Below are 24,210 nucleotides of genomic sequence, written 5' to 3' on the forward strand. Positions count from 1 at the left end.
AATCCAGCAATTCTGCTTCTGGGTATATATCCAAAGGAAATGAAAACAGGATATTGAAGAAATAGCTGTACTCCCATGTTCACTGCAGCACTGTTCAAGACAAGGAAACAACTTGTGTCCATTGATGAATGAATAGATAAAAAAGATGTGGTACACATACAGCAGAATATTTTCAGCCATGAGAAAGAAGGAAATCCTGCCATTTGCGCAGGATTATGCTAAGTGAGATAAATGAGGCAGAGAAAGACAAATACTCTATGGTATCACTTATTTATGAAATCTGAAAAACCAAACTTAGACAGAGAGTTTCTGTTACCATGGACCTGGTGTAAGGAGAAATGGGGAGACATTAGTCAAGAGGTATAAATTTCCAGTTACAAAGTGAATTAAGTTCTGGGGATCTAATGTATATGTGGTGGCTGTAGTGACTAATATTATATCACATAGTGAAAGTTGCAAAGAGAGTAAATCTTAAATATCCTCACCATGAAAAATAAATGGTAATATGTATTGTGATGAAAATATTAGTTAATGCCATATTGGTCATCATCTAACCATATGTAAGTATAACAAGCCAACACTTACTTTATACACCTTAAACTTACACAGCTGTATGGTAACTATATCTCAATAAAGCTGGGGCTTCGGGGAAATAGACACAGGGATTCAGTCAAGGAAAATACATGTTTGTTTTTCTAAATTCTCCATGGCATTCATAGGTCCTTCATGAGAGAATCAGGTCCAAAGTTCTGTCTCTGCTTAGCCGGTGTCAGGTTACAGGAATGAGTCTGTGGTCACCCCCATCCTCTAACATCAGCCATTTTCCATTGTGCCAAACCCCCACCTCTGCAATGCCTCATCTTTGGATTGATTTCAGGGTGGGAGTTCTGGTTGCTAAATTTAAAACCCAGATGAACATATGTAGCATGACCAAAAATTGGCAGTCAGGTGAAATCTGATGTGGTAGTACTGGAGTTGTTTATCCCCCCAAAAGGGACAATATTGTTTTATTTTCGATATTCTAAAGGCATTGATCTTTCACGCTGTTATAGAAAAAATTTAACTCTGTATTTCCTAATTGACATGGCTTATTGATACACTACCATGTCTCATGCCTGCTCATGTCTTATAATCACAGTCCTCAAACCCCCCCCCCCCAATTAGGAAACAAAATGAGGTGGCAGGAACACACAACCCCTTTTATACTCAGTGATTGAGCATGACAGATAGAGAGTGTTCTTATCCACAAAACAGACACCACCCCCTAGCATTTTGGGGTAGTTTTATCTGATTTTAAATTGATTAAAGGTGTTTAGTTTTTGTTCTTAATAAAGAGAAAATGAATAAATGAGTAACAGCCAGTAGCCACACTAAATGACCACCAGCTGTTCTGCAATTAGGCATAAGTGGTAAGCATTATTTTTTTTTTACAGTTGGGCAGCTTTCTTATATTAGAGTCAGTGTGTGTCTCAAGAAGAAAGCCAAGTTTCACTTACTTTTCCAGATAATTTTAAAGAGACTGTAAATATTGATGACTGTGGGAATTTTTTTTATCTTTTTTTCACTTTTTTAAAATTTTTATATTCCCCATACAATTGCAACCCCGATTTTGACCCCAATCCCTCCTTACCCACCCCCACCAAGAGTGTCTCTGGTTCATAGTTGTTTGTTGATTTTGATTTTTTTCTTTCTTATAGTTATTCTTTTTCCGGGTCCATATTTAGGTTTTCTGGATTCCTGTTATGAGTGAGACCATCCAGTATTTTTCTCTTTCTTTCTGGCTTATTTTGCTGAGCATGATCCCTTCCAGCGCCATCCATGTTGCTGCAAATTGCATGTGTTTATCTTTTTTGAATGCTGAGTAATATTTCATGGTGTATATGTACCACATCTTCTTGATCCAGTCATCTATTTTTGGGCATTTGGGCTGTTTCCATAGCTTACCTATTGTAAATTGTGCTGTTATAAACATAGGGGTGCAGGTGCTCTTTGGAATTAATGTTTCTGTATCCTTTGGGTAAATACCTAGGAGTGGAATTGCTGGATCATATGGAAGCTCTATCTTTAGTAGGTTGAGGAATTTCCACACAGCTTTCCATAGTGGTTGGACCACTGGACTAATGAGGAGATCAAAGAAGAAATTTAAAACATACTTTGAGTTGAATGACAAGGAGGACACCACTTTCCAGAATGTATGGGATGCAGCAAAAGCAGTAATACGAGGAAAATATATAGCGATACAGGCTCACATCAACAAACAAGAAAGAACTCAAAGAAACAACCTAACCTCACATCTCAAAGAACTAGAAAAAGAACAACAAAAAAACCCTAAAGACTGGGAATTTTTAAAAATCTGCTTTGGAGATAAAAGCATTTGTTTATAATGGCAAGGTTCTTGGAACACTTCCCTGATCTCCACACTCCCCCCACTCAAAGAAAATAATGGGAGAGCTTTCTGTAAGAAATACATGAATGTCCACTGAATAAGGGTATCCTCTGCTTCTCTTAACATTCTTCAGGTGATCCAATATCATTAACTAGACTTCATTTATCTTGGTTTGCTTGTCGCCAAAATAGAAGTCTATCAGACCTTATCTCCCCCCAATTATCATGGCTAATCTCTGTGATATTGAATCTTCCCTTTACATCTTAAATTAAGGGCTCCTTTGTATATATAACCTTGGCTTCCTAATGTTTAACAGCTGTTTCTGCTCCACTGCTATTACAATCTGCCTTGACCTTTCCAAATTACATACCTTTTTTCAGCAATTCCACGTCTAGATATCTACCCAAAGGATACAAAAACATTAATTCAAAAGGACACCTGCACCCTATGTTTATTGCAACATTATTTACAATAGGTAAGCTACGGAAACAACCCTAATGCCCAAACACAGATGACTGGATCAAGAAGATGAGGTACATATACACAATGGAATATTACTCAGCAATCAAAAAAGATAAACTCATGCAATTTGCAGCAACATGGATGGAGCTGGAAAGAATCATGCTCAGTAAAATAAGCCAGAAAGAAAAAGAAAAATACCAGATGGTTTCACTGATAGGAGGGATGTAGGGGATCCAAATAAAGGATCAGGGGGAAAAAGGTAACTATAATAAAGTGAAAATCAAAATCAACAGACAACTATAAACCAGAGACATTCTGTGGGTTGGGGGAGGGGAGGGGAAAGAGCACAAGGGACTATGGTGATGGTACAGGGTGAATTGGTGTTAGGAGTGTCACGAGATGATACATGGTATAAAAATGAAGACTGATGTAAAAAATATATAAAATTTTTAAAAAGAAAAAAAATTACATACCTTTTTCTCTGGAGGGATTTCATGATGTCTCCTTCCATCTGTTCAGTCCACAGGGGCAGGTGTGTCAGAAGGTTTGAGTCATCTAGGTCTCTTGTGTAGGTTGGTTTCTAAGCTACATCTTCAGACTCTTTGATTAAAAAGTTCATAAAGACATCAATAATTATACACCCAAGATTGCAACAACCTCATAGTCACCAACTCTGACTAATGTGAAAGGGAATTAGTAGAAGTATAAACTTGGAGTTTACAAGGTTTTTACAAGATGATTGACTTGTCAGAGGAATTCTTTTTAGAACTCTTTAAAATGCCAACAGCAGAGCACCCAAATGGACCTAAAGCCTTTAAAGGGAATTGGACCTCAACATTAGCAGAGCTTGTAATAAGGCAAATTGGTTTTAGACAAAGTGTATGTTTTACTTCTTACTTTTGGGGGTAAGGGGACAGGAGGAAGTAAAAGACAAAGTGCTTGGAAAGGAATTTGAAGTTATAGATTTCCATAAAAAAAAAAAAAGAGATGGGATCATTCAGAAATGCTGGTGACAGTACACTCTCCCAAGGGGACTGATCTCTTGAGAGAGTCCCAGTTGGGGCCATTCATGCTGGGAGCCCCGTAATTCACAAGAGGAAAGCGCAGTCCCCTCCTGCCCCGAGTTTTCATCACTGTGGACCTAAAATGTTGGACCCAGGACAAATTCAACATGGGGGACCCCTTCTCAAAAAATTAAGTATTTTAAGATGGTGACAGCAGATGCTGTGTATACAGGTCACTGAGCCATGAAGCCAGCATGTCTGCAGAATGACTGTCCTGTCACCCCCACCCACCTGTCTTGCCTCTCCCAGTGTAACCACCTTCTTTATACAGAGTCCCTTTGTGATAATAGAGTAAAATTAGGAGCTCTGACACTACCTGGGCTGATGATGCTTATAGCTGACTCAATTTAAAAAGAAAAATTCAGTCACTGGAGACACTCAATGTTTTCTTAATTTCTTTCTCTAAATCAGCCTGTTCAATACAGCATCTTGCCTCCTGGCAAAAGCAAAGAACTTTACAGAAACTTAGCTCATAGAAGTATCAAATTATCGCTTGCAAGCCATAAGATAAAAATGCACTAAATTTTGTTTCTTTTCTCCTTTTAATTTCATTTCCTGTGGAAACTTTCTTTCCTGTCAATAGAATGGAGGTAAGATATTATTACTATATTGTTTTATTTTGTGTTTGGCATGCTATTTATTTTCTGAATACTGTAATATTTTGGATTATGCCTAATTTCTAAGCCTTTTACTATTATAAGATGATATTATTATAACACTATTATAAGATGATAAAGGTGAAGACAGGTAAAGTCCATTGAGTACCATGTATCAGGCACTGTGTAAATGCTACATGTGTGTTATTTAAATCTATGCTTAATGAAATAGCAACAATGTTTTATCCCTATTGTACAGGAAAAAAAGGAAGAGAATGTCTTTGGATCATTTCAGTGACTTATACAACTAGTAAATTACTGACTCCTAAGCTGTCTAATAGCTGTAATCTGTAGATAAGAAAGTTTTACTCTTTATATAACATTTTGCAAACTTAGAATGTTTTCCTTGCATGAAATTGACTTTTATAAAAATCTGTGAAGTGCGATTAACTATTTTTATCTAACTTTATCAATGATGAAACTGAGATTCAGACTGATTAATCAATAGTAGGAATAACAATAAGAGCAGATGATTTTGTGTTACATTTATAAGCACCACTTTTCTCATATTATTGTTTCAGCAACTTTATGGGGCAAGAACTACTAATGTTTTTCACATGAGGAAGTTGATGCAGCAAGAGTTGCCCAGGCCACGTAGCTAGCAAACTACAGAGCCTCTGTCTGAGCCCAGATTGAAAAACTCAAGAACTCAGATTCATAAACTACATTAATCCAGATTCGTAGCACAGCTGAGCAAGACCTAGAACTCTTCCTATTGATTCTAATTTCATGAAATGAAATAATTGCATAAGAAAATTTGATCTAAATCTTATCCAAGTTCATATAGTCTCAATGCCTTGATTTATCTGACAATAGGTATTGAGATTTATGTGGCTATCAGAGTTCTAAAAGACATATGTGGGGTTCCTACTGGATTATTGAGGTTGTTTTAACCCCCAAATCCACCATTGAACATCTGGCTGTATCCTTGAGCAAAGGATTATTTGTTCAAAGGAGTAAAGGTCTCCCTTATCAAAACTGCAAGATGACATTTTAAAACGTTCTACTGAATGTGAATGGTACAGTTTAAAGCAGAGAAAAATAAGAGGGAAATGCATAGATTCCTTTAAATATTACATTTAACCAAGGAGAGTTATCTGTTATTAAAGAAATTAAAAGAGGGACTTGGGATCAAATATCCACTGTTACTTCTAAAAAGAGAAACCTTACAGAAAGGGAGGTCAGCCAGGTTTAGTTTGTCGGGAGGCAAGAAAGGGACCGGCTCCATGTGCAATATTAACTAGCATTTTAGGAGATATTCTGGCAGATCATTCCAAAATAACCAGCATTCTGTGACCAGATCCCTGTGACCTCTGCCCCACTGTTTGAATGAGAAACAGGACCAGCTGCTTCTTTCTGGTCTTGCTCCATCAGCAATCCCAAGGGCTGCCCTTAGAGAAACAAGACTTTAGGTGATTGGGGAGGGGTCTTATCATTTGCAAAAGGCAGACTACCTCCATAACCCATTGTGCTCCCTCCCACTTTGTTCCCACCGCTTCTCTCCCCCTCTGGTAGCCTCAATTCTACAGTCAAATTTCTAGGGTTGTGACTAGTTTGGCTTTATCTGATTCTGTTTAGTTTCTCTGTATTCCATAAATAAGTGACACCATTGGTTATATGTCTTTCTCCTTCTGACTTAATTTGCTTATCATAATTTCCTCCAGCTCCATAAACTTTTGTCACAAATGGCAATAGTTTATCCTTTTTAACAGCTGGGTAGTATTCCATTGCGAATATATACCACATCTTCCTGGTCCACTCATCTCTTTTGGGGCACTTAGGCTATTTCTGTAACTTGGCTATCATAAATAGTGCTTTTTAATTCTACAAGGTGAGAGACAGGATTATTTATATAAGCTCTTTATTCTTTCCTGATGTGTGCCTGTATTGCTACATACTACCCTCGTAGTACTTCTTTTGCTGTGTCCTATAAGTTCTGGAAGGCTGGGTCCTCATTATCATTCATTTTGAGGTATTTCTTAATTTCTTCATTAACCCAATAGTCAATTTGTAGTGTGTTGTACAGTCTTCACATATTGGAGGTTTTCCCTGCTTCATTTTTGTGGTTAATTGATAATTTGATACCACAGTGGCCAGAGAAGATGCTGTCATCTTGCAGTTTTGATGAGGGAGCACTTTACTCCCTTTGGACAAAAATTGCTTTGCTCAATTTGTTCATACTTGTGACCCAAAATGTGGTTAATCCTGGAGAATGACCCAAGTGCACTTAAAAAAGAATGTGTATTCAGCTTTTTGGGGCACAGGCCTATACATTTCTATTAATCCCATGTGGTCTAATTCTTTAAGACTATTGTATCATTTATTTTCTGTCTAGCTGATCTGTCCATTGGTAAAAGTGGGGTGTTAAAGTCCCCAGTTACTAATGTGTTTTGCCCAGTATCTGTTTTCAGATTTGATATTAATTGCCTTATATATTTTGATGCTCCTTTATTTGGTGAACATATGAGTATTATATCTTCCTGATATAGTGCTCCCTTAATCCTTATATAGTATCCACCCCTTGTTCTTGTTACCTATTTTAGCTGGAAATCTGACTTCATGCTTTCTCCTTCCTACATTTTTCATTTTATTCTTTAATGGAATGCTGGAAAACAGTTTAAATGAAAAAAATATGAGTCTAGAAGTTGTTGCAAAGATGTATATGTGCTACAAAATTCAGGTAGTTAACTCTTATAACAAATAAACTGTGTTCATAAAGCTACAAGCTTTTTGAATAAAAGTAAGTATACTCAATCATTTATTAATCATCATGATGAATGTTTTCTAGATGCATTTATTTGCTTATGTCAAATTAGTTTTAAGAAGTATGTGAGGCAGCTTAAATAAGAATAGTCAAATTCATTTACAATATAAATAATAAAAGTTCCCAGATCTATTCAGCTCTTGATAGTTTCTAAATCTTTCTACATCTGTTATCACATATGCTCTTCATAATAGCTCTCTGGAGTAGCCAGAGGTGATATAATTACAGCGGAAAATGAAGACAGTATTCACAGGGAATGTTTCAACCAATTTGTTAGTACAATTGTCTCCTATTTCTGTGATGCAGATGTGGAAACTGGAAAGAAAAAAAGACAGCTAAGAAATAACATGTGATTGGAAATATTGTTCATTGCTTCTTTCAGTAAACCACAGAAAGATAACAAAGGCTACTGCACCCAGTACAGAGGGGAGGTGTGTAATGCTGTTCTGGCAAAAGATGCTCTTGTTTTCTTCAACAACTCCTACACTGACCCCGAGGAGGCCCAGGAACTCCTGGTCCACACTGCCTGGAATGAGCTGAAAGCAGTGAGCCCGTTCTGCAGGCCAGCTGCTGAAGCTTTGCTGTGTAACCACATCTTCCAAGAATGTAACCCTGGAGTAATACCTGCTCCTATACCCATCTGCAGGTAAAATTTAAAAATACAAATAAATGTAAATATTGCATTTGTCTATCTGCAAATAGGAAGTGTTTTAAAAGAAAAGTTGTCATGTGCAATAGTAAAGGAAATAGCTAGCTTTTATCCAAAATAGCAAGTAATTAATTGGGCAAAATTCCTACCATATCACTATGATAGAAGAGCTGTGAGTTTCTAGAAAATGTCCTGAAGGTATAATATTTCATTATCCTTGTCATTATTCACATTATCATCATATTTATAAATATCACTGTTTTCTATGAAATACAAAATGAAATCCCAAACTAACATGGATCTCATTGGTAAGCCAAGATAAAAAAAAAAAAAAGACATTGCAAGTGTTACAGTATTATTTGCCAACAAATATGAGATCGTGTTGAGCATTTCAGAATATTATTTTCAAATACATTTCACCCAACTATTCTAATTTAGATATTGACCTCTTGCCTCACTTGGGATTAAAGGGTGGAGTTGGGGGAAATAGGTTATAAATAGATATCTCTTTAAAGCCCCCAGACTCTTTAAACTTTGAAATTCATAAATCTACATTCAATAATTCTTAATTTCATTAATAAGTATAAAAAACAGGAATCAATATGACTTTTGAGCCAGAGAACAAAGTTCCAAAACTGTTTGTACTACTATCTAGATGTAGATGCGATAATGGCTCAGTTTCCTCACCTGCAAATTAGACTTGAAGGGATTATAGTATTGCACATCTATGATATATAGTGAAACTGGATATTATTCTTAAATTTTCCTTTGAAGAAATAACATTTCCACCTCTGTTTTGATAAAACCAGGAATGATTTGAATATTATTTACAGTAATGATTACAATATAGTTGCAGCACTGGTTAGACTGTTCCCAAAACCTAGTGATGCACTTACTTCCCATATATCTTATTTTTAATAAAGGTGCTATTAATTTCCTGAGATTTTACATGTTAGAGTTGTATTATGTAATTTGGGAGAGGATTTTAATCAGATTTTTGAAAATATGATATTTTTATTGTGCTATTTAACTGAAAGAATTATGATTTACATACACTAAACTGTAGCTCTTTTAAGCATATAATTCCAGGAGTTTTGACAATGGATTCAACTCCATACATAGCCTCAATCAACACAGTATTTTCAATACCCATCAAACTCCCTGGTCCTCATTTCTTATCAATCCCCCATTAGCTCCTGGAATCATACAATATACACTGTTTTGTGTCTGTCTTTTTTTGTTCCACACAATGTTGGATGTCACCCACATTGTTGCATGTAGAAATGGTTTGTTGTTTTTTGCTGCTGCTTTTACTTGTTTAGATGGTTGGGATGGAAGTAGAGGAAGCTGAAGGAATAAGATGGGCAATCCCTCCTGATACTGCCTAAGAATCTTCAAGCAATTACTGTGTATGACCACAGTATGAAAAGGAAAATTGTTATAGAAATATCAGTTCAAGTTGACTCACTCATTAACGACAATAAAAATCAAGCCCCATCTCTAGGCACAAACGAACATCTAAAAAATATATATTCTTGCAGTTGTTGTTATTTCCAATTTTCTTTGCTATTTGACCTCCTAGTTATTGAGAGAAAATGAGTCTCATTAATCATGACTCATTAATCCTTGTCAAGTATGAGGTAATTTTTCCATCTTATTTGTTGACAAGTTTTTACTAGTATACAATAAAGCTATTGTATTTTATTATACTTATCTATGTATCAACCATTTTACAGAGTTCTAGCTGACCTTTGACAAAAGGTCCTCTGTCAGGCTATAGTGCAGTGATGATAAGTGTTATCCATAAGTGATGATAATCAAATCTCTTCTGTCCTAAATGAAATTTAGGATATTTTTACCAAAATTAAAATTGAATTTTATCTGTGCATGCTACCACAAAATAAATTTATTGAGTAACTTTTATGTCCTAGATCAGTTTACATGCAGATGTCCTGGTTAAGGTTAAAAATAACTTTCCAGTTTTGTTTCTTTAGAAAAAAATCCCTTTCTTTGAGATTTCAATATTAGAAATATTCAAATAGTGTAGCTAAAGTGTCCAGAGAACCTGACTTCCACTAGTCCTGACATTGTAGGAAAATCTCTCAGACTGGAAACTGATTGACAATAATCTGTGACGTCTAGTATGCGTGAGTATGTTTGTACCATTGTGTACTTATACTGTAGCAATCATTTTTTTTATTATGCTTTATATTGAAGTATCATCTTTTCCATCCTTGCTAGTGTTTGACAGTATAGTCACTGTAACCCCCCATATTCTCCCATCAGGGTGCACTGTGCTTTCCCTCCATCCCCACCCCCATGGTGTAGTTATTTTAACATGAGGTTGAAATGAGGTATGTGGGGATTCCTGATGGTATTTCTAATTCCCTTGGAACTTGAAAGTTCTTTTTCCCAGTAGCATTAAATATGTTTTAGAAATAAAACCAGATAGCGGTTCATCTCACAGGAAAATATGCTGTCTCTCAAAAAGTCTTACATAATTTACAATAAAAGGATCCTTTCAAAACTCCTTTTACAAAAACAGACAATGTCCCATGATGATGTTTTCAAAATACAGAATTTAGGCTCTGCCACGAAGTTGGCTTAACATGCTCTAATTCATCAAGTTTTGTTATCCATAAAATATTTCAGGGAATACTGCCTGGCAGTGAAGGAGCTTTTCTGTGCAAAAGAATGGCTGTCAATGGAAGAAAAGCCCCACAGAGGACTCTACAGATCTGGGATACATCTGCTCTCTCTGCCAGAATGCAGCAAGCTTCCCAGCATGCATTGGGACCCCACAGCTTGTACCAGACTGCCTTATTTAGGTAACCGAGTTCTTTCCAAATTTTGGAGGTTACGAGAAATCTGCTGTTCTCAAGAGAGCAAAGTGTGAACTTAGATCTCCTAATATTTCTAGGCATTTCTAATTTTTGTTTTGAACTCTGCCTTCTTTAGCTACTTAATAACAGGATCCTAATGCTACCCTAATCTCACAGGTTAGCCTAAGGATTGGCTTCATTTGTTCTAAAAGAAATTGAAGAGCACTTTTAACTACTGCTTGAGGTCTTACCTTATTTCCTAACAGATCTTGTGAGAGAGCGTGTAACATTTTCTGGAATGTGCGGTGAAAGAGCTAAGATGTCTTATATATTGTCAGAGAGGAAGAATAAAGGAATAAAATCCTCTCTTAGCCAATGGAACAGATTTTCAAGCATGCTAAAATAAGCCACATGTTTGAAAACGCTGACCTCACAAAACAAAGCTGAATCTCTGCATGTTGCTTTCATGAACTCCTTTTGTAAGAAGCTCTGCTGTCAGGCCTAACAGCTGGTTTAATTTCAACAACGCAATCCTTTCACATTCGAATGCAAAGAATGTTTTCCAGTTGTATATGAAAAAGCTGAAAGAGAACTTGCATTGCTTAGCACTCTCCACAGACTAGAGGAGGTATCTGAATGCTCATTTAAAACCACTTTTTATCCTTTCCCCCTCAGATTATAAAAAAGAAAACCTAACAAGTAAGTAATTTCGTTTGTGCCCTTGAACCTGATGTGTATGTAACTGGATTCGTGCATGTGTATTTACACTCACATTTCCTGATCTCAGGAACAGAATTTTCGACCATTTGCAAAGAAGTATTTTTACTGTTCTCACCCTGGGTAGAACATGAGTGAAGATCACTGGAGAGCTCAGCTAATCGTTTCTAAGTAACCCACAGAGATCACCATATTTGGGAATGATATAAATAATACCTCCTACCTCGAGGTGATTAACTTGCTTTATCTTTTCTACGGCTGGAATGTAAGCCAAATCTATCACCTTTTGACTTTGTATTCATGATTTTTGTATCATCTCATTATTTAGAGCTGAAAGCAAATATTTATTTCTCCATTGATCCAGTTCACGACCTTTGTTTGTGACAACAGAGTCTTCTTTTGGAAAAAGAGGTGTTTTTTGAGACAGCTAATCTCCACTATAAAGTCCACAGGGTCAAATCAATTGGTTTTAACTAGAGGTCCTCTCAAAATCTGTAGGAAAGAATTGAAGAAGTTTGCTTGACAAGAGATGTCCTACAACTAACTAGTATCAGATGGTGCTTTAACCCAGCAGAATGCAGAAATTGTCAAAATGAAATTAGAAAAGGTTATCATGCCAACTTCCTCTAATTTGAGTGTTTCAAGGCTTAACTCAGCTGCATTTCCTGTGATACATATTCCAGGGCTAATCGCCTCTGCACTTGAAGTGCCAGGATTTGTTCCCACTTACTTAAGAGGCTAAGTAGTCAAAGACGACTTGCTACTGCTACCTACGGAATTGCTCAGAGTTAGCGAACCAGCAGTTATGGAAAACCCTAAAAATTGGTTATTCTGGAAATCTGTCAAATAGTTATTCCTAAATTGAAGGAATAAAAAAGAAATGTTTCGGTTGTTTGCCATATAAGCCATCCAAGTTTACCAGGGCTAGACTTGTAATTGATGACTGTGGTCTTTTTTTCACACTTCTATGCATTGCTCATTCATCGTCAAGCATTCAGTGAGATTTACTGTGTGGAAGGTGCTGAACTTTAAGTCCTAGTTTAGCCAGGAATAACACACACACAATAGCCATATCCCTGCCTTTTACATTCACTACAATGAGCAGCATAAATTAGCTACAAAAATGAACTTCCTATCCTAAAAAATAGTTTTATGAAATCTTTGGTACATGTAAGCAAATGAATTCCAAATGTCATTTCATCATTTCATCTGATCATCTAGAGGGGAATGTCTCAAAGTGTGATTCAAAACCACCGGCTTAGCCATTGGTGCTCAGGGCACACTTACTGATTCCACTCTTGAACTAAGAAATCCCACATGGGTAACCCCTGGTCATCTCTGCTTTCACCAGTATGCTATTTCAAATGAATTTAGGCATCTAGTGCAATAAAAGTTTTCTCTTGACCTTGTGATGTGTTTATTATTTACGTATTTTAAATCATTTTTCTCTTGCTACATGGTAGTCGATTGCTAATATTTTCATTTAAGATCCTTTTTATCTATGTTCTATAATTTACATATGCACTTTTGTGCTAACACTGTCAGGTTATGATATTAGTATTATAATAACTTTCTTAAATAATTTGAAAGATTTTTCTCTTATTGGAACATATTATAAAATAGGAACATTATATCTCCTGAAAGATTATATCCATAATTCGATAATGACTTTCATATTTCCCAGGTATGACAATATTCAAATTTTCTAATTCTTCAAGTTTGGTGCTTAATGTGTCATTTTCCTTAAGATGTAACTGCATAAAATTTTCATTTTCATTGAATTTTGAATCTACTGTCATAACTCTTATCATAACTCTTATCTAATTTTGTATGTCTGTGATTTTCTTATCTTTTTTAAAATTAAAATTCCACTGAATAGACTACTATATACATTAATAAGATCTATTTTTTAAATTCTGTCATTTGTGATACGTGTATTCTAACTTATTGATTTCTGCTTGTACTTGGCTGTTGTTTTATCACTTACCATTCTTTGTTTTCTGTAGTTTTTGTCTCTTTTCCAATGCCATGGGTAAAATATTTAGTTCATTCACTTTAATTCTTTTTATCTAAGGGAAAGAGACAATGCTGTGAGTTCATCATGCAGCACAGCTTTGTCCAAATTGAATATACACTATTAGGAATTCATTTTCTAAACTGCAAGTATTGCTACTTTTTACTTTTTGAAAAGTTACTGAATTTTTTTGGTTTTAGATGACCTATTGGATTTCATTTAATCTCTTGTTAATCATATTGTGATCAAAGAATAGATCTGCCTAGATTTTGCTTTCTACTGAGATTTGCCTTTCTGACCTGAGAAAAGATTGTCAGTATTCACCACAAATATTTGTAAGCAAGGTTTATTTTCTCTTATTAGGGTACAATTTTTCATTCTTAGCTACTAAAGCATTCTTGTTAATACATTGTTAAAAAAATACTCTGTCCATGTTTTTGTCTTTAACCTACCTATTAAAAGGACTTAAAATATAATTAAAAGTTTGTATAATAAATATACAATGGACTTTGTTACCAACAAACAGTTATATGAGTATCATGTTTTGTTCTCCTGTAGTCGTGCAGATTTTACCTTGTTTTTATATTGCATTGACCTTTTTAGTAGGAATTCAACTTTGGATGGACTAACTTCTACTCATTTGTGTCCTAATATTTCCATTTTTCATCTTCCATTGTTTTTATTCTGTTTGTAAATTAATAGTAAGTGTGTACAAAAGCTCAGTTTTGGACAATCCTGACCTCAAGTGTCATTTAAGAAATTATTTTATTTAATTACTTAATAATTTGTATGATTGGTGTCAGGTCATAAACCATATGATGCAATGGGAAAAGCATTCATCCAGGATCCAAATTTGTCTTGGAAAAATTGTTTCTTTTCTCTGAGTCTTACCTTTGAAATTACATGATCCTATAAGTTAGATTTATTTACAACTGGATCACAGTATATGCCAAAAGTTGGACTTTATAGTATCTAACCAGGGAGAATCTGACACATAAGCACATTTTTAAAATTCAGTTTGCTGCTTATTTAAATACATAAATTCATTCTGAAATGTTTAAGAGCGAATGAAAAGAATTCTTGTTTACTTACAGCATTCCCACCAATGACATCCTCAAAGCCAAGCGTGGACATTCCAAATTTACCTTCTTCCTCCTCCTCCTCCTTCTCTGTCTCACCTACATACTCCATGACTGTAATAATCTCCATCATGTCCAGCTTTGCAATATTTGTGCTTCTGACCATAACTACTCTTTATTGCTGCCGAAGAAGAAAACAATGGAAAAATAAAAAAAGGTGAGATTCTAGTTTTGCTATCATATTTGAATATGTGCTAATTAATATTGGAATTGGGGGTGGAAGGAATATATAAATATATTTTAGTGCAAGCACAACCAAGATGGGCAGATTCGCTGTATATTCAGGGAGATGGATCAAGAGAGTCAGGAGACTTTGGTGGATGTTACAGGCCTTTTAATACTCGAATGGGAAAACAGGTAGGAAGGCTGGCATGCAAGGAGGCAGGTGGCAGGGTGGAGTTAGACAGGGCATGAGGAAAGCAGGGGGGCCGGGAGGCATGGGAGGCAACCCAGTCCCCAGCACCCCCGCAAATCTTTGTACTCTTTCTCTAGCCTCTCTCTGGGATTCTCTCTCTCAGTGTCAGTCTCAGTCTGTGTCTCCTGGGCTTGCCTCAGAGTATTTATTCCTCCTGCTGTGCAGCCACTGCTACTTTACCCTGCTCCTCCAGGTGTGAGAGCATTTACATATGCGCACACTGTGCTCTTTGTCCATAATAACAGGTGCGGGAGTCCCTTGTCCACGCCTCTTGGCCAGGGTGCAAAAAAGTTTGATTCACTTCATTTATCCCTACAGTATATATGCCCATCTCACTGCCTTTAAAATTAAACACCCCATTATCTTCAAAAAATATAGCAATGATTTTTTTTTTGCATGAGTTCATGAGTCCCAAGGTTGATTTTTCATTGCAGATAGAATCTAAACAGTAATCTAGAAGAATATGAGTATCTGTGCCTTCACCTTCTTTCTTAGCCCCATCACCACTATGAGATTGGAGATGATAAAATTCCTGAAAAAATGTGCCTTTTGACTCCAGACCAAACAAAATACTTCCTTGCTCTAAAACTAAGGATATATGTCTGCTTTAGTATAATTGTCATGTTTCCTCCTAAATGCCATGTCTCTTTAGAACTTTAGTGGACACACAAAGATCTCACCTGATCCTGAGCTCATTATTGGTCTTATCTGTCTTACCTGCAGAGAATCGGCAGCAGTAACCCTCACTACCCTCCCTTCTGAGCTCTTGCTAGACAGACTTCATCCCAACCCCATGTACCAGAGGATGCCACTTCTGCTGAACCCCAAATTGCTCAGCCTGGAGTATCCAAGGAATAACATTGAATATGTGAGAGATATCGGAGAGGGAGCATTTGGCAGAGTCTTTCAAGCCAGGTAGAGTTACCCATGTAAAAAAATATCTCCACTGAAATGTTTGTCTCAAAAGTTGCCAGGCCATTTCCATAATATTTACACAATATGTATTAAGATTATCAAATTAATTTGTCATGTCATTAACCTCATTTGTATTGAGCACTAGCCCTAAAATCCTAATAATTTCCCTCTTCTGCTGGAAAATAGAGTTGTGCGTAGAGAAAGAATATATAGTTTTACATTTAAAAGAAAGAGCTTATAGGAAATATAAGTATATCTTCATTTATACAGTGCAGTGTTCAAATTACAAGCAGTTAGCAATAGCTAAATCCTATTGCCTTTTCAGAAAAGAATATTGTCCCACAGTTTCAGTTATCATTTCTTACATTGCTTTTAGAAAATAATTCTGATGTTCTGTTCTCCACTTCATTTAGTTTACTTTGAAGTAGTGTTTCCATGTAAGACCTCACAGCCTGACATATAGATATTAAGCAGATGTTCATGGAATGACAGAACAGAAAAAGGGAAAATATAATTTTAAATGTTGGAAAACAATGGGTTTAAGAAAAGAGTCCATATTAAGGCCATGACCAGGCCATTTAGTGTCTTTGTGTGAATTGCAATCAAATGCTATCTCTGGATGCAGCCCCACAGAGAGGCAGCTGGGCAAGAGAATGTGGACTTGGTTTGAATCACCAATAGTCACTTTTGCCTGGAGCTCCTGGGCAGGAGGCCACCATATCTCGCCTCATAGTAGGACTGGTATGGAGATTACATGCCTAATGAAAACCAAGTACTTATATTGGGAATCAGAAATATGTAAGATACCAGTTTAGCTCTTTGGGGCTATAAAGATGAATTAATCATGGTCCCTGCCTTCAAAGAGTTCAGAGTCTGGCCAGAGATTAAATAAGGGCTTAGGATGGTAATGATCTGTACCCTTTAGAATTCCTGTAATTTATAAATAACTCTAGTGATTCTTATTAATGAGAGTCAAGAATTTTAAATGCAATTTGCGGTTGGCATTTTATGATTCTGTGGTTCTGGGAAAGGTTGCACTAAGTGGGGTGATGTGTGTGAATGTGAGTAGGTATAACGTGAATATATATAATGTTCCTGACTTTTACTTTCTTTCTAAATAAATTGATCTCTTAGGGCTCCGGGTTTACTTCCCTATGAACCTTTCACTATGGTGGCGGTGAAGATGCTCAAAGAAGAGGCCTCAGCAGACATGCAAGCTGACTTTCAGAGGGAGGCAGCCCTCATGGCAGAATTTGATAACCCTAATATTGTGAAACTCTTAGGTAGGAAAATACAAGTGAAGAAATGTATTGAATCAGAAAACAGAGGCATTTTGCATTTTTCCTCCTTAATACTTCACTCATGCTTTTACCTTCACCCCTTGATCAGATATATATATATAGACATATATATGTTACATAATTTTGTGTTATCAAGAAATGGAACATTACATTATAGAATCTCCATTCAAGAAATTTCAATTGTCAGAAAATGTACTGTCATTTCTTTAATTTTCTCTCCAGTACAGGCAAGTATACTGAATGTTAAAGTCCTTGGAATTAAAAACTAACCCTAAAATAAATAAGCCAATCTATGAAAATTCTTTATTGCTCTCCCTGTTTGAACAGACTTCTAATTTTTACCTAAAAAAAGAAGCTCTAATAAGCTATTTTCACAGTGATGTGAACTTGTGCCCATTTGATCTATTATTTCAAGTTGTATAATTTCCATCTCAAATACAGCAAGATTTTAAGATTATCTAATGTCCTGTTGGCACTAAATCTGAGACGATATTAATTTTTTTCATTCTTTCTAGAACGACCACTATAAAATCTAAATTTCAGAATGTTTTCCTGCAGCAACCTGAATACTTAATCTAAGCTCTTGGATTGTTTTTGTTATCCTCTCTAAATTTCATACGCCTTTCTTATTATCCTTCAGAGAAGCAAGCAGAAACACGGAGCAATTACCTTATATACTCAAAACCAGCATCCACTCACAAATCCTACTCACCCTATTTTGAGCACTTGCTGTGCCAGACAAGTGGGAGGTATGCAGAATTTAACAAAAATAAGGTGTGACCTCTGCTTTCAAAGTGCTAAATTGTTGGGAGGAAAATTTCTCATCAGTGGATGATTAGAACATATCGTGGTAGGTACTTGGCTATAGGCTGGTAGAAGGAAAATCTAACTAATAACAGGTGAGTCTGTCAGTAGCTGAGGCTCTTTAAGGGGAACCATAAAAAAGCTGCACCTTACAAGGTAAATAAGAGATGTTTACACAGAGAAATGGGGTCAGGTTTGACTATGACGCTGTCAGCAAAAATTAGGGTCTCACATTTTCTGCTCGGGTCCCTACCTTTGGGAGTACTGTTTGCAGCGTGTCCTTTAGAAAGCCAACCTCACAAGGGATGTTACTTTGTTTCCAGGAGTGTGTGCCGTCGGAAAACCCATGTGCCTGCTCTTTGAATACATGGCCTATGGCGACCTCAATGAGTTCCTCCGCAGCATGTCCCCTCACACCCGGTGCAGCCTCAGCCACAGCGACCTGACCATGCGGGCCCCGCTGTCCAGCCCTGGCCCCCCGCCCCTCTCCTGTGCCGAGCAGCTCTGCATTGCCAGGCAGGTGGCAGCCGGCATGGCCTACCTCTCAGAGCGCAAGTTTGTCCACCGGGATTTAGCCACCAGAAACTGCCTGGTGGGTGAGAACATGGTGGTGAAAATTGCCGACTTTGGCCTCTCCAGAAACATCTACTCGGCGGACTATTACAAAGCTAATGAAAACGATGCTATCCCTATCCGTTGGATGCCCCCGGAGTCCATTTTCTACAACCGCTACACCACGGAGTCCGACGTGTGGGCCTACGGCGTGGTGCTGTGGGAAATCTTCTCCTACGGCCTGCAGCCCTACTACGGGATGGCCCACGAGGAGGTCATCTACTATGTGCGAGATGGCAACATCCTCTCCTGCCCTGAGAACTGCCCCCTGGAGCTGTACAATCTAATGCGCCTGTGTTGGAGCAAGCTGCCCACAGACAGACCCAGTTTCGCCAGCATTCACCGAATTCTGGAACGCATGTGTGAACGGGCCGAGGGAACTGTGAGTGTCTGAGCCCGAGAAGGTGATAAGATGGGCTCTCCCCCAGACTCTGTAGCCAGGGGCACCTAACAAGACGCAGCTAGGAAAGAAGAATAGCAGACCGCGAGAACTGCGTTGTTGCTAAGGAAAACTAAAGCACATTGCTCTCGGGGTAGCCCTTACCTACTGAAAGTCAGTGATTCCAAACGCAAGCTGGGAAATGTGTCAAATTGCAGGAGATTACCATTCTTCCTCCCGGGGAAAGTCTGTATCGCATATTGTAGAAGAAAGGATGTCATCTTGGTCATTTCCTGCATTAGCTGGCAGGAGAGTAAGACTCTGCTGTATTAAATTTTAATATGAAATGTAGTAGTTCAGAGCTTCCTTTTTAATAGAGTTCATTCTTGTTCATTGTGAAAGTATATCTTCCTGTAGGAAATTTAGGTAAAGCACAGAAAATTAAAAAGAAGGAAAAACCATTCATTGTCTCCGCAGCCAAAGATGGGTGTTGATTGGTTTTTAATGGAATTTCTTTCTTACCTTTAGGCATAATTTTATATTTGTTTGTATGCTACAGAGTTGTGGTTATACTTTATTGATAGGGGGCTTAAGGAATGAAATGACAGATCAACAGGGTATATTCTTATTCTGATTTGTAGTTTCCTTTTCTGTCTTTGTCCATCTTCTCAAAAGTTTTCCTTTTCTGTGCACTTGTTACAGTTTTAATCTGATTACTTTATTCCTGCTGCTTTGCTGCAAAAAGTGTTTGTATCTTATTAACTTGCCCTTTTCTTTGAAAACTTTATTGGTATCTTTTTCTTTGCTCTAATCTTTATTTCTTACTGTTTCCAGGACTTTCTGTCCTGCTTTGGTTAACTATTTTTTTCTTTTTATTTCATACAGACAATAAACACTATAGAAGAAAAAATAATTTTTTAAAATATCATTGTAGACTCATATGTATGTATCTTTTGCAAAGTATTAACATTTTCTTCGTACTTGCTTTGGAAACCACACATTTCATAAGGTTCTTCATCTTATTGCCACAATCTATTTGATCTCTTAAATCATAGTTTATAATGTGGGATTTCACAACATGCTCTCATGGCTCTGAGTTATTTCAAACCTGATGTTTTTGTGCATTGTGACATCTTTTTAATAAACCAATTTCCTAGGCAGTTGAATTAATCTAGTTTGTTTACCAACTATCTTGTCACTTTTTATGATTCTTTTTAAAAAATCCTCTGAAGCTCGGATTCCTGGTGCAGCTTTCTCAGTGGGGCCCTACACAGTACATCTTTACCTAAGACCAAAATGAATGATGTGTGTTCATTCCTGATACAGTGTGAACCCAAATTCTCCTGAAAAGCAAATAAACAGGGAAGAGAAAATAGCAGTCCACTGTACACCAGCTTATTTTAATTCAAGCTAATTGGTAGTTAGGGCAATGAAGAAATGGCCTGAATTCTTGAAAGCACATTTTCAGTTGTCTTCTAGAAGGCTCCACCTGAAATCTTCAAATCTACTTTTATGGGACACATTGTTATGGTTGCTGGTAAACCTGCCATTTCTTATTCACAGTCCCTCCAGGCATCCAAGACTAAAACAAAGAAATTACCCTAAATGTTGTCCTTTCCTTCACCCCTGAGATTCTATCAGCCACATCCCCTCCCTTCAATCAGACTGTCCATTACTCACAGTCTATCAGTGCTCACCATCTGGTCTCCCTCCATTTCAGATCCACAGGCTATGACAATGTGTGCTCAGTTCTGACTCATAAGTAGGTAGTCAGAATGTAGGTTTGAGATCCATTGAGGTGCCTTAGATTAAAGCCCTAATTATAAATCCAAAATTGAGGCAGTGATCCAAAGGGTGAGGCAGGAAGGTTGGACATGAGACCAAAACAAAAGGTCAAGAGACCAACAAAGCAAAAAAATGGGCGAGGGCTACCAGCAAGCCTAGAACTTCTGTGTCGCTATCTGTGGCATACTTTAAATTGTTCACATATGTCACATAAGTTCTGCATACTTCACAGATGTCCTTAAGTTTTTTCAGCTGAAAGAGTTTTATTACAAAAGACCTGCTACGTTTAATTAGTCTCTGCTTCCCTGCTCACTGCAGAGTAACTGTCATTACTTGCCTGTCTCTTCCTCAAGGTTTCTCTAACCTCACACAGTGCGTGTGTGTGTGTGTTTGTGTGTGTGTGTATGTGTTTAGACTCTAGTATTCAAGATCCCCAAGGGAAAAAAAAAGAATAGAAATAAGGTAAATGCAGTGCATGTGCAAACAAGTAAATATTATGGAAACCATTCAATTGTGTTAAATACTTAAAGTAACTGTAAACTAAATTAACAAGTTGAAATTCTATTACAGTAGGAGTAGCAATAAAAACCATTCTATCAACTAGCATTTTCTCAGTGCTTACCACACATATTCCAAGCTCTCTAGACAACATCCCCCTGAGGTCAGTACTCATTTCAGCCCATTTCTTAGATGAGGAAACAGAGATGGTATAACTGGCACAAGCACAGAGTAACAAAACAGTATACTCCTTATACTATTAATATCCTACATAAGCCTTTTCATTAACTAGAAAAGAAGTATATTTTGACACTGTCAATTAAATTAAAACATAAAATAGATGGCATGTTTATGTTATTGTAGCTCTATATGCCTTCCCATGTTAAGAGCACCATCTCATTTCGTTATTGCTCTTCCCAAGGTATTCTTCCAGCTTTTTTCAGATAGGTTAAGTTGGTAGGTGGGTAGGTAGCTAGATAGATAAATATCACTCTAAATGAAAGCAAGATCACACTGTTACACTGTTTCAAGCTGTGCTTTTATCACTGAATGTATCAGAAACATCTTCTATTATGTTTAAACAAGTGTTCATGTGAAACAACTCTAAATGGTTGCATAGCATATTCAATTATACTTATAATTTTTTAACTATTATTCTAGTGTTAGACATTTAGTTTATTTCCATTTTTCATTATACTATGTACAATTCTAAGAACTAATCCTTTTGCTAAATCTTACAAGCATCTATCCAGTGTGGTTTCTTCAGATACAATTCTCAGAAATGAGATTTCTAGATCAAAAAGCAACTTTCAATGCTTTTTTATTCTATTGACAAATTATTTTCCTGGATTATATTATCAACATTTACTCTGCTAGTCGGATGACCCTATTTCTTTCATCCTCACCAATACTGAGCATTAGCTTTTTAATCATTGCCAATATCATAACTTAATTTTTTTATTTGGTAGCTTATGCTTATGTTTCTTTAAATAACATATGAATAAATATTTTTTCACTGTGGTTTGCCTCCAACTGTTATTTTTCTATTGAGTGTGTCTTTCTTGTTGCTTTATAAAAGCACTTTACATCTTAAGGAGATAAATTGTCATACATGTTTGAAACACTTATCTTGTTAAAATGTTGCATACTTCTATTTGTCTTTTAATATAAAGTTTTATGAATGTTGAATTTTCAATCTATTAAGGTGATTCTGGCTTTTCCCCAATTAACCTGTTATTATGTAGACATGTATTAATTGATATCCTAATGTTGAAATATCCTTATGTTCAGGGAATAAACTCTCTTCTGGTGTGTCACATCAATCTTTTAATTTGCTGATAAATCTGTTTTATTTACATTTATTTTAGTCAATATTTATAACTTTATGAAATTAAAAGTCTGTCATTTTCTTCTGTTAGAGTTTGGTATCAATATTATGACAGTTTCAATAACATAGGAATTTCTTTCACTCTCATTCTGGTTAGTTTATTTTCAAATAACTGTTATTTATTAATAAAAACAATCCATACACATGGTTTTTAGAAAAACTATGAGGGAACAAATAAAAAATTAAAAATTCCCCTCTTCTGATTGATCTTTAGTACCAGCCGAAGTTCAAATCACTTTACCCATTTATCATTTCACTTCTCCTGGTGATGACCTCTGAAATTTTAACCAATACTCCTACATCTCATCTTGGATTGGCCAATTAAAAATGGTATGTAAATTCTCCCTTCATAAAAGATGGGTAGTTTTGAGCACTTTTTCTTAGACCCCTCTTCATGTCCTAAAATATGTTTTCTTATTATCAATTAAATTGCTCATCATCATAACATTAATAAATATTTTTAAAGATTACCCATTGATTCTGAACTATGCAATATGCAGTTAGAACCTCACACTTCCTTCTACCATTTTTTCCTCCCTCTCCATTCTGTCAGTCAGCTATTTTATTTTTATGCCATTAAGATTTATAATATTTGTATTTTGTACTGCAACAATTAAGATATGAATGTTTGATATTTATGCATTGTCAAACAAGTAATGGTATTCAACTTTTAATTTGATAGCATGCTTTTATATCTACAGATTCTTTTTATTTTATTGATGAACTGTCATTTAAATCCTCACAGAAATTTTACCTTCTCTTCTTCTTACCTCAGTATTTTCTTCCTACTCCTGTTTCCCCTTTTTCATGTTTATGTTTTCCACATATGTCTGGTGATTTTCAATTTACCACACATAATTACAAATGAATCATTGTTTTGACTGACATAAGTAGAAGGCGAGGGGTTCTTTTGCAGTTTTGTTTGAATGTTGAAGCAGCAGGGTCTCTCTTCAGTGGGTTCTGCACATGTGAGTCATGGGCAGGGCATAGGCAGAGTCAGAACTACCACAATTGCCAAAATGGGAGATTCTCTGAGACATAATACTTACATATATTTCCTTCCCAATGACAGTGTTCCTTCACCCCTTCCATTCCCAGAGAGAATCCACGATTCTCCCAAATTTCACTCTGCCCTCCTAGCTAGAGTCAACACACATACCATGGACCCTCCCTGGCAAATCGTCCAGTCTATTCAGAGAGCATTCTGTGGGGCTTCAGCTGGTGATGAAGCTTCTCAGTCTGACCTACCTGTTCTGTATACAATCCTCTCAGTCACCACCCTGGTTGACAACTCACAGACCAACCCTGCTCTCTGGATCTGCTGACTCAGAGCATGTGGTCTTCACTCATGTAAAACCACTTTCCACCTTCTGGACAGCTGGCTTGTGTGTACCAAAGCCTGCAGTTCACATTTCCTGTGCCCCGAGTCATTCATGAATAA

At 36.6% G+C, this 24,210-nt stretch overlaps 1 protein-coding gene across 7 annotated transcripts in view; it reads left to right on the forward strand.

Moving 5' to 3' along the window:
* MUSK (muscle associated receptor tyrosine kinase) overlaps positions 1–19,114 on the forward strand; it is a gene marked incomplete at both ends in the record, with an annotated part of 75,714 nt that extends 56,600 nt beyond the window's left edge. For 2 of the 7 annotated variants that reach the window (XM_084238770.1, XM_084238772.1), the window contains 8 exons: positions 4,496–4,502; positions 7,715–7,978; positions 10,634–10,809; positions 11,479–11,502; positions 14,629–14,830; positions 15,812–16,003; positions 17,138–17,286; positions 18,432–19,114. In XM_084238770.1, the coding sequence (XP_084094896.1) occupies positions 4,496–4,502; positions 7,715–7,978; positions 10,634–10,809; positions 11,479–11,502; positions 14,629–14,830; positions 15,812–16,003; positions 17,138–17,286; positions 18,432–19,114 (1,697 nt within the window). Of the gene's footprint in view, positions 1–4,495; positions 4,503–7,714; positions 7,979–10,633; positions 10,974–11,478; positions 11,503–14,628; positions 14,831–15,811; positions 16,004–17,137; positions 17,287–18,431 lie in introns of those variants that run through there. The other 5 variants (XM_084238771.1, XM_084238773.1, XM_084238774.1 and 2 more) reach the window with 3 other exon arrangements.
* Positions 19,115–24,210: the final 5,096 nt, after the last annotated feature.

This window comes from Talpa europaea, assembly GCF_964194135.1.
Source record: "Talpa europaea genome assembly, chromosome: 7".
Lineage (NCBI taxonomy): Eukaryota > Metazoa > Chordata > Mammalia > Eulipotyphla > Talpidae > Talpa > Talpa europaea.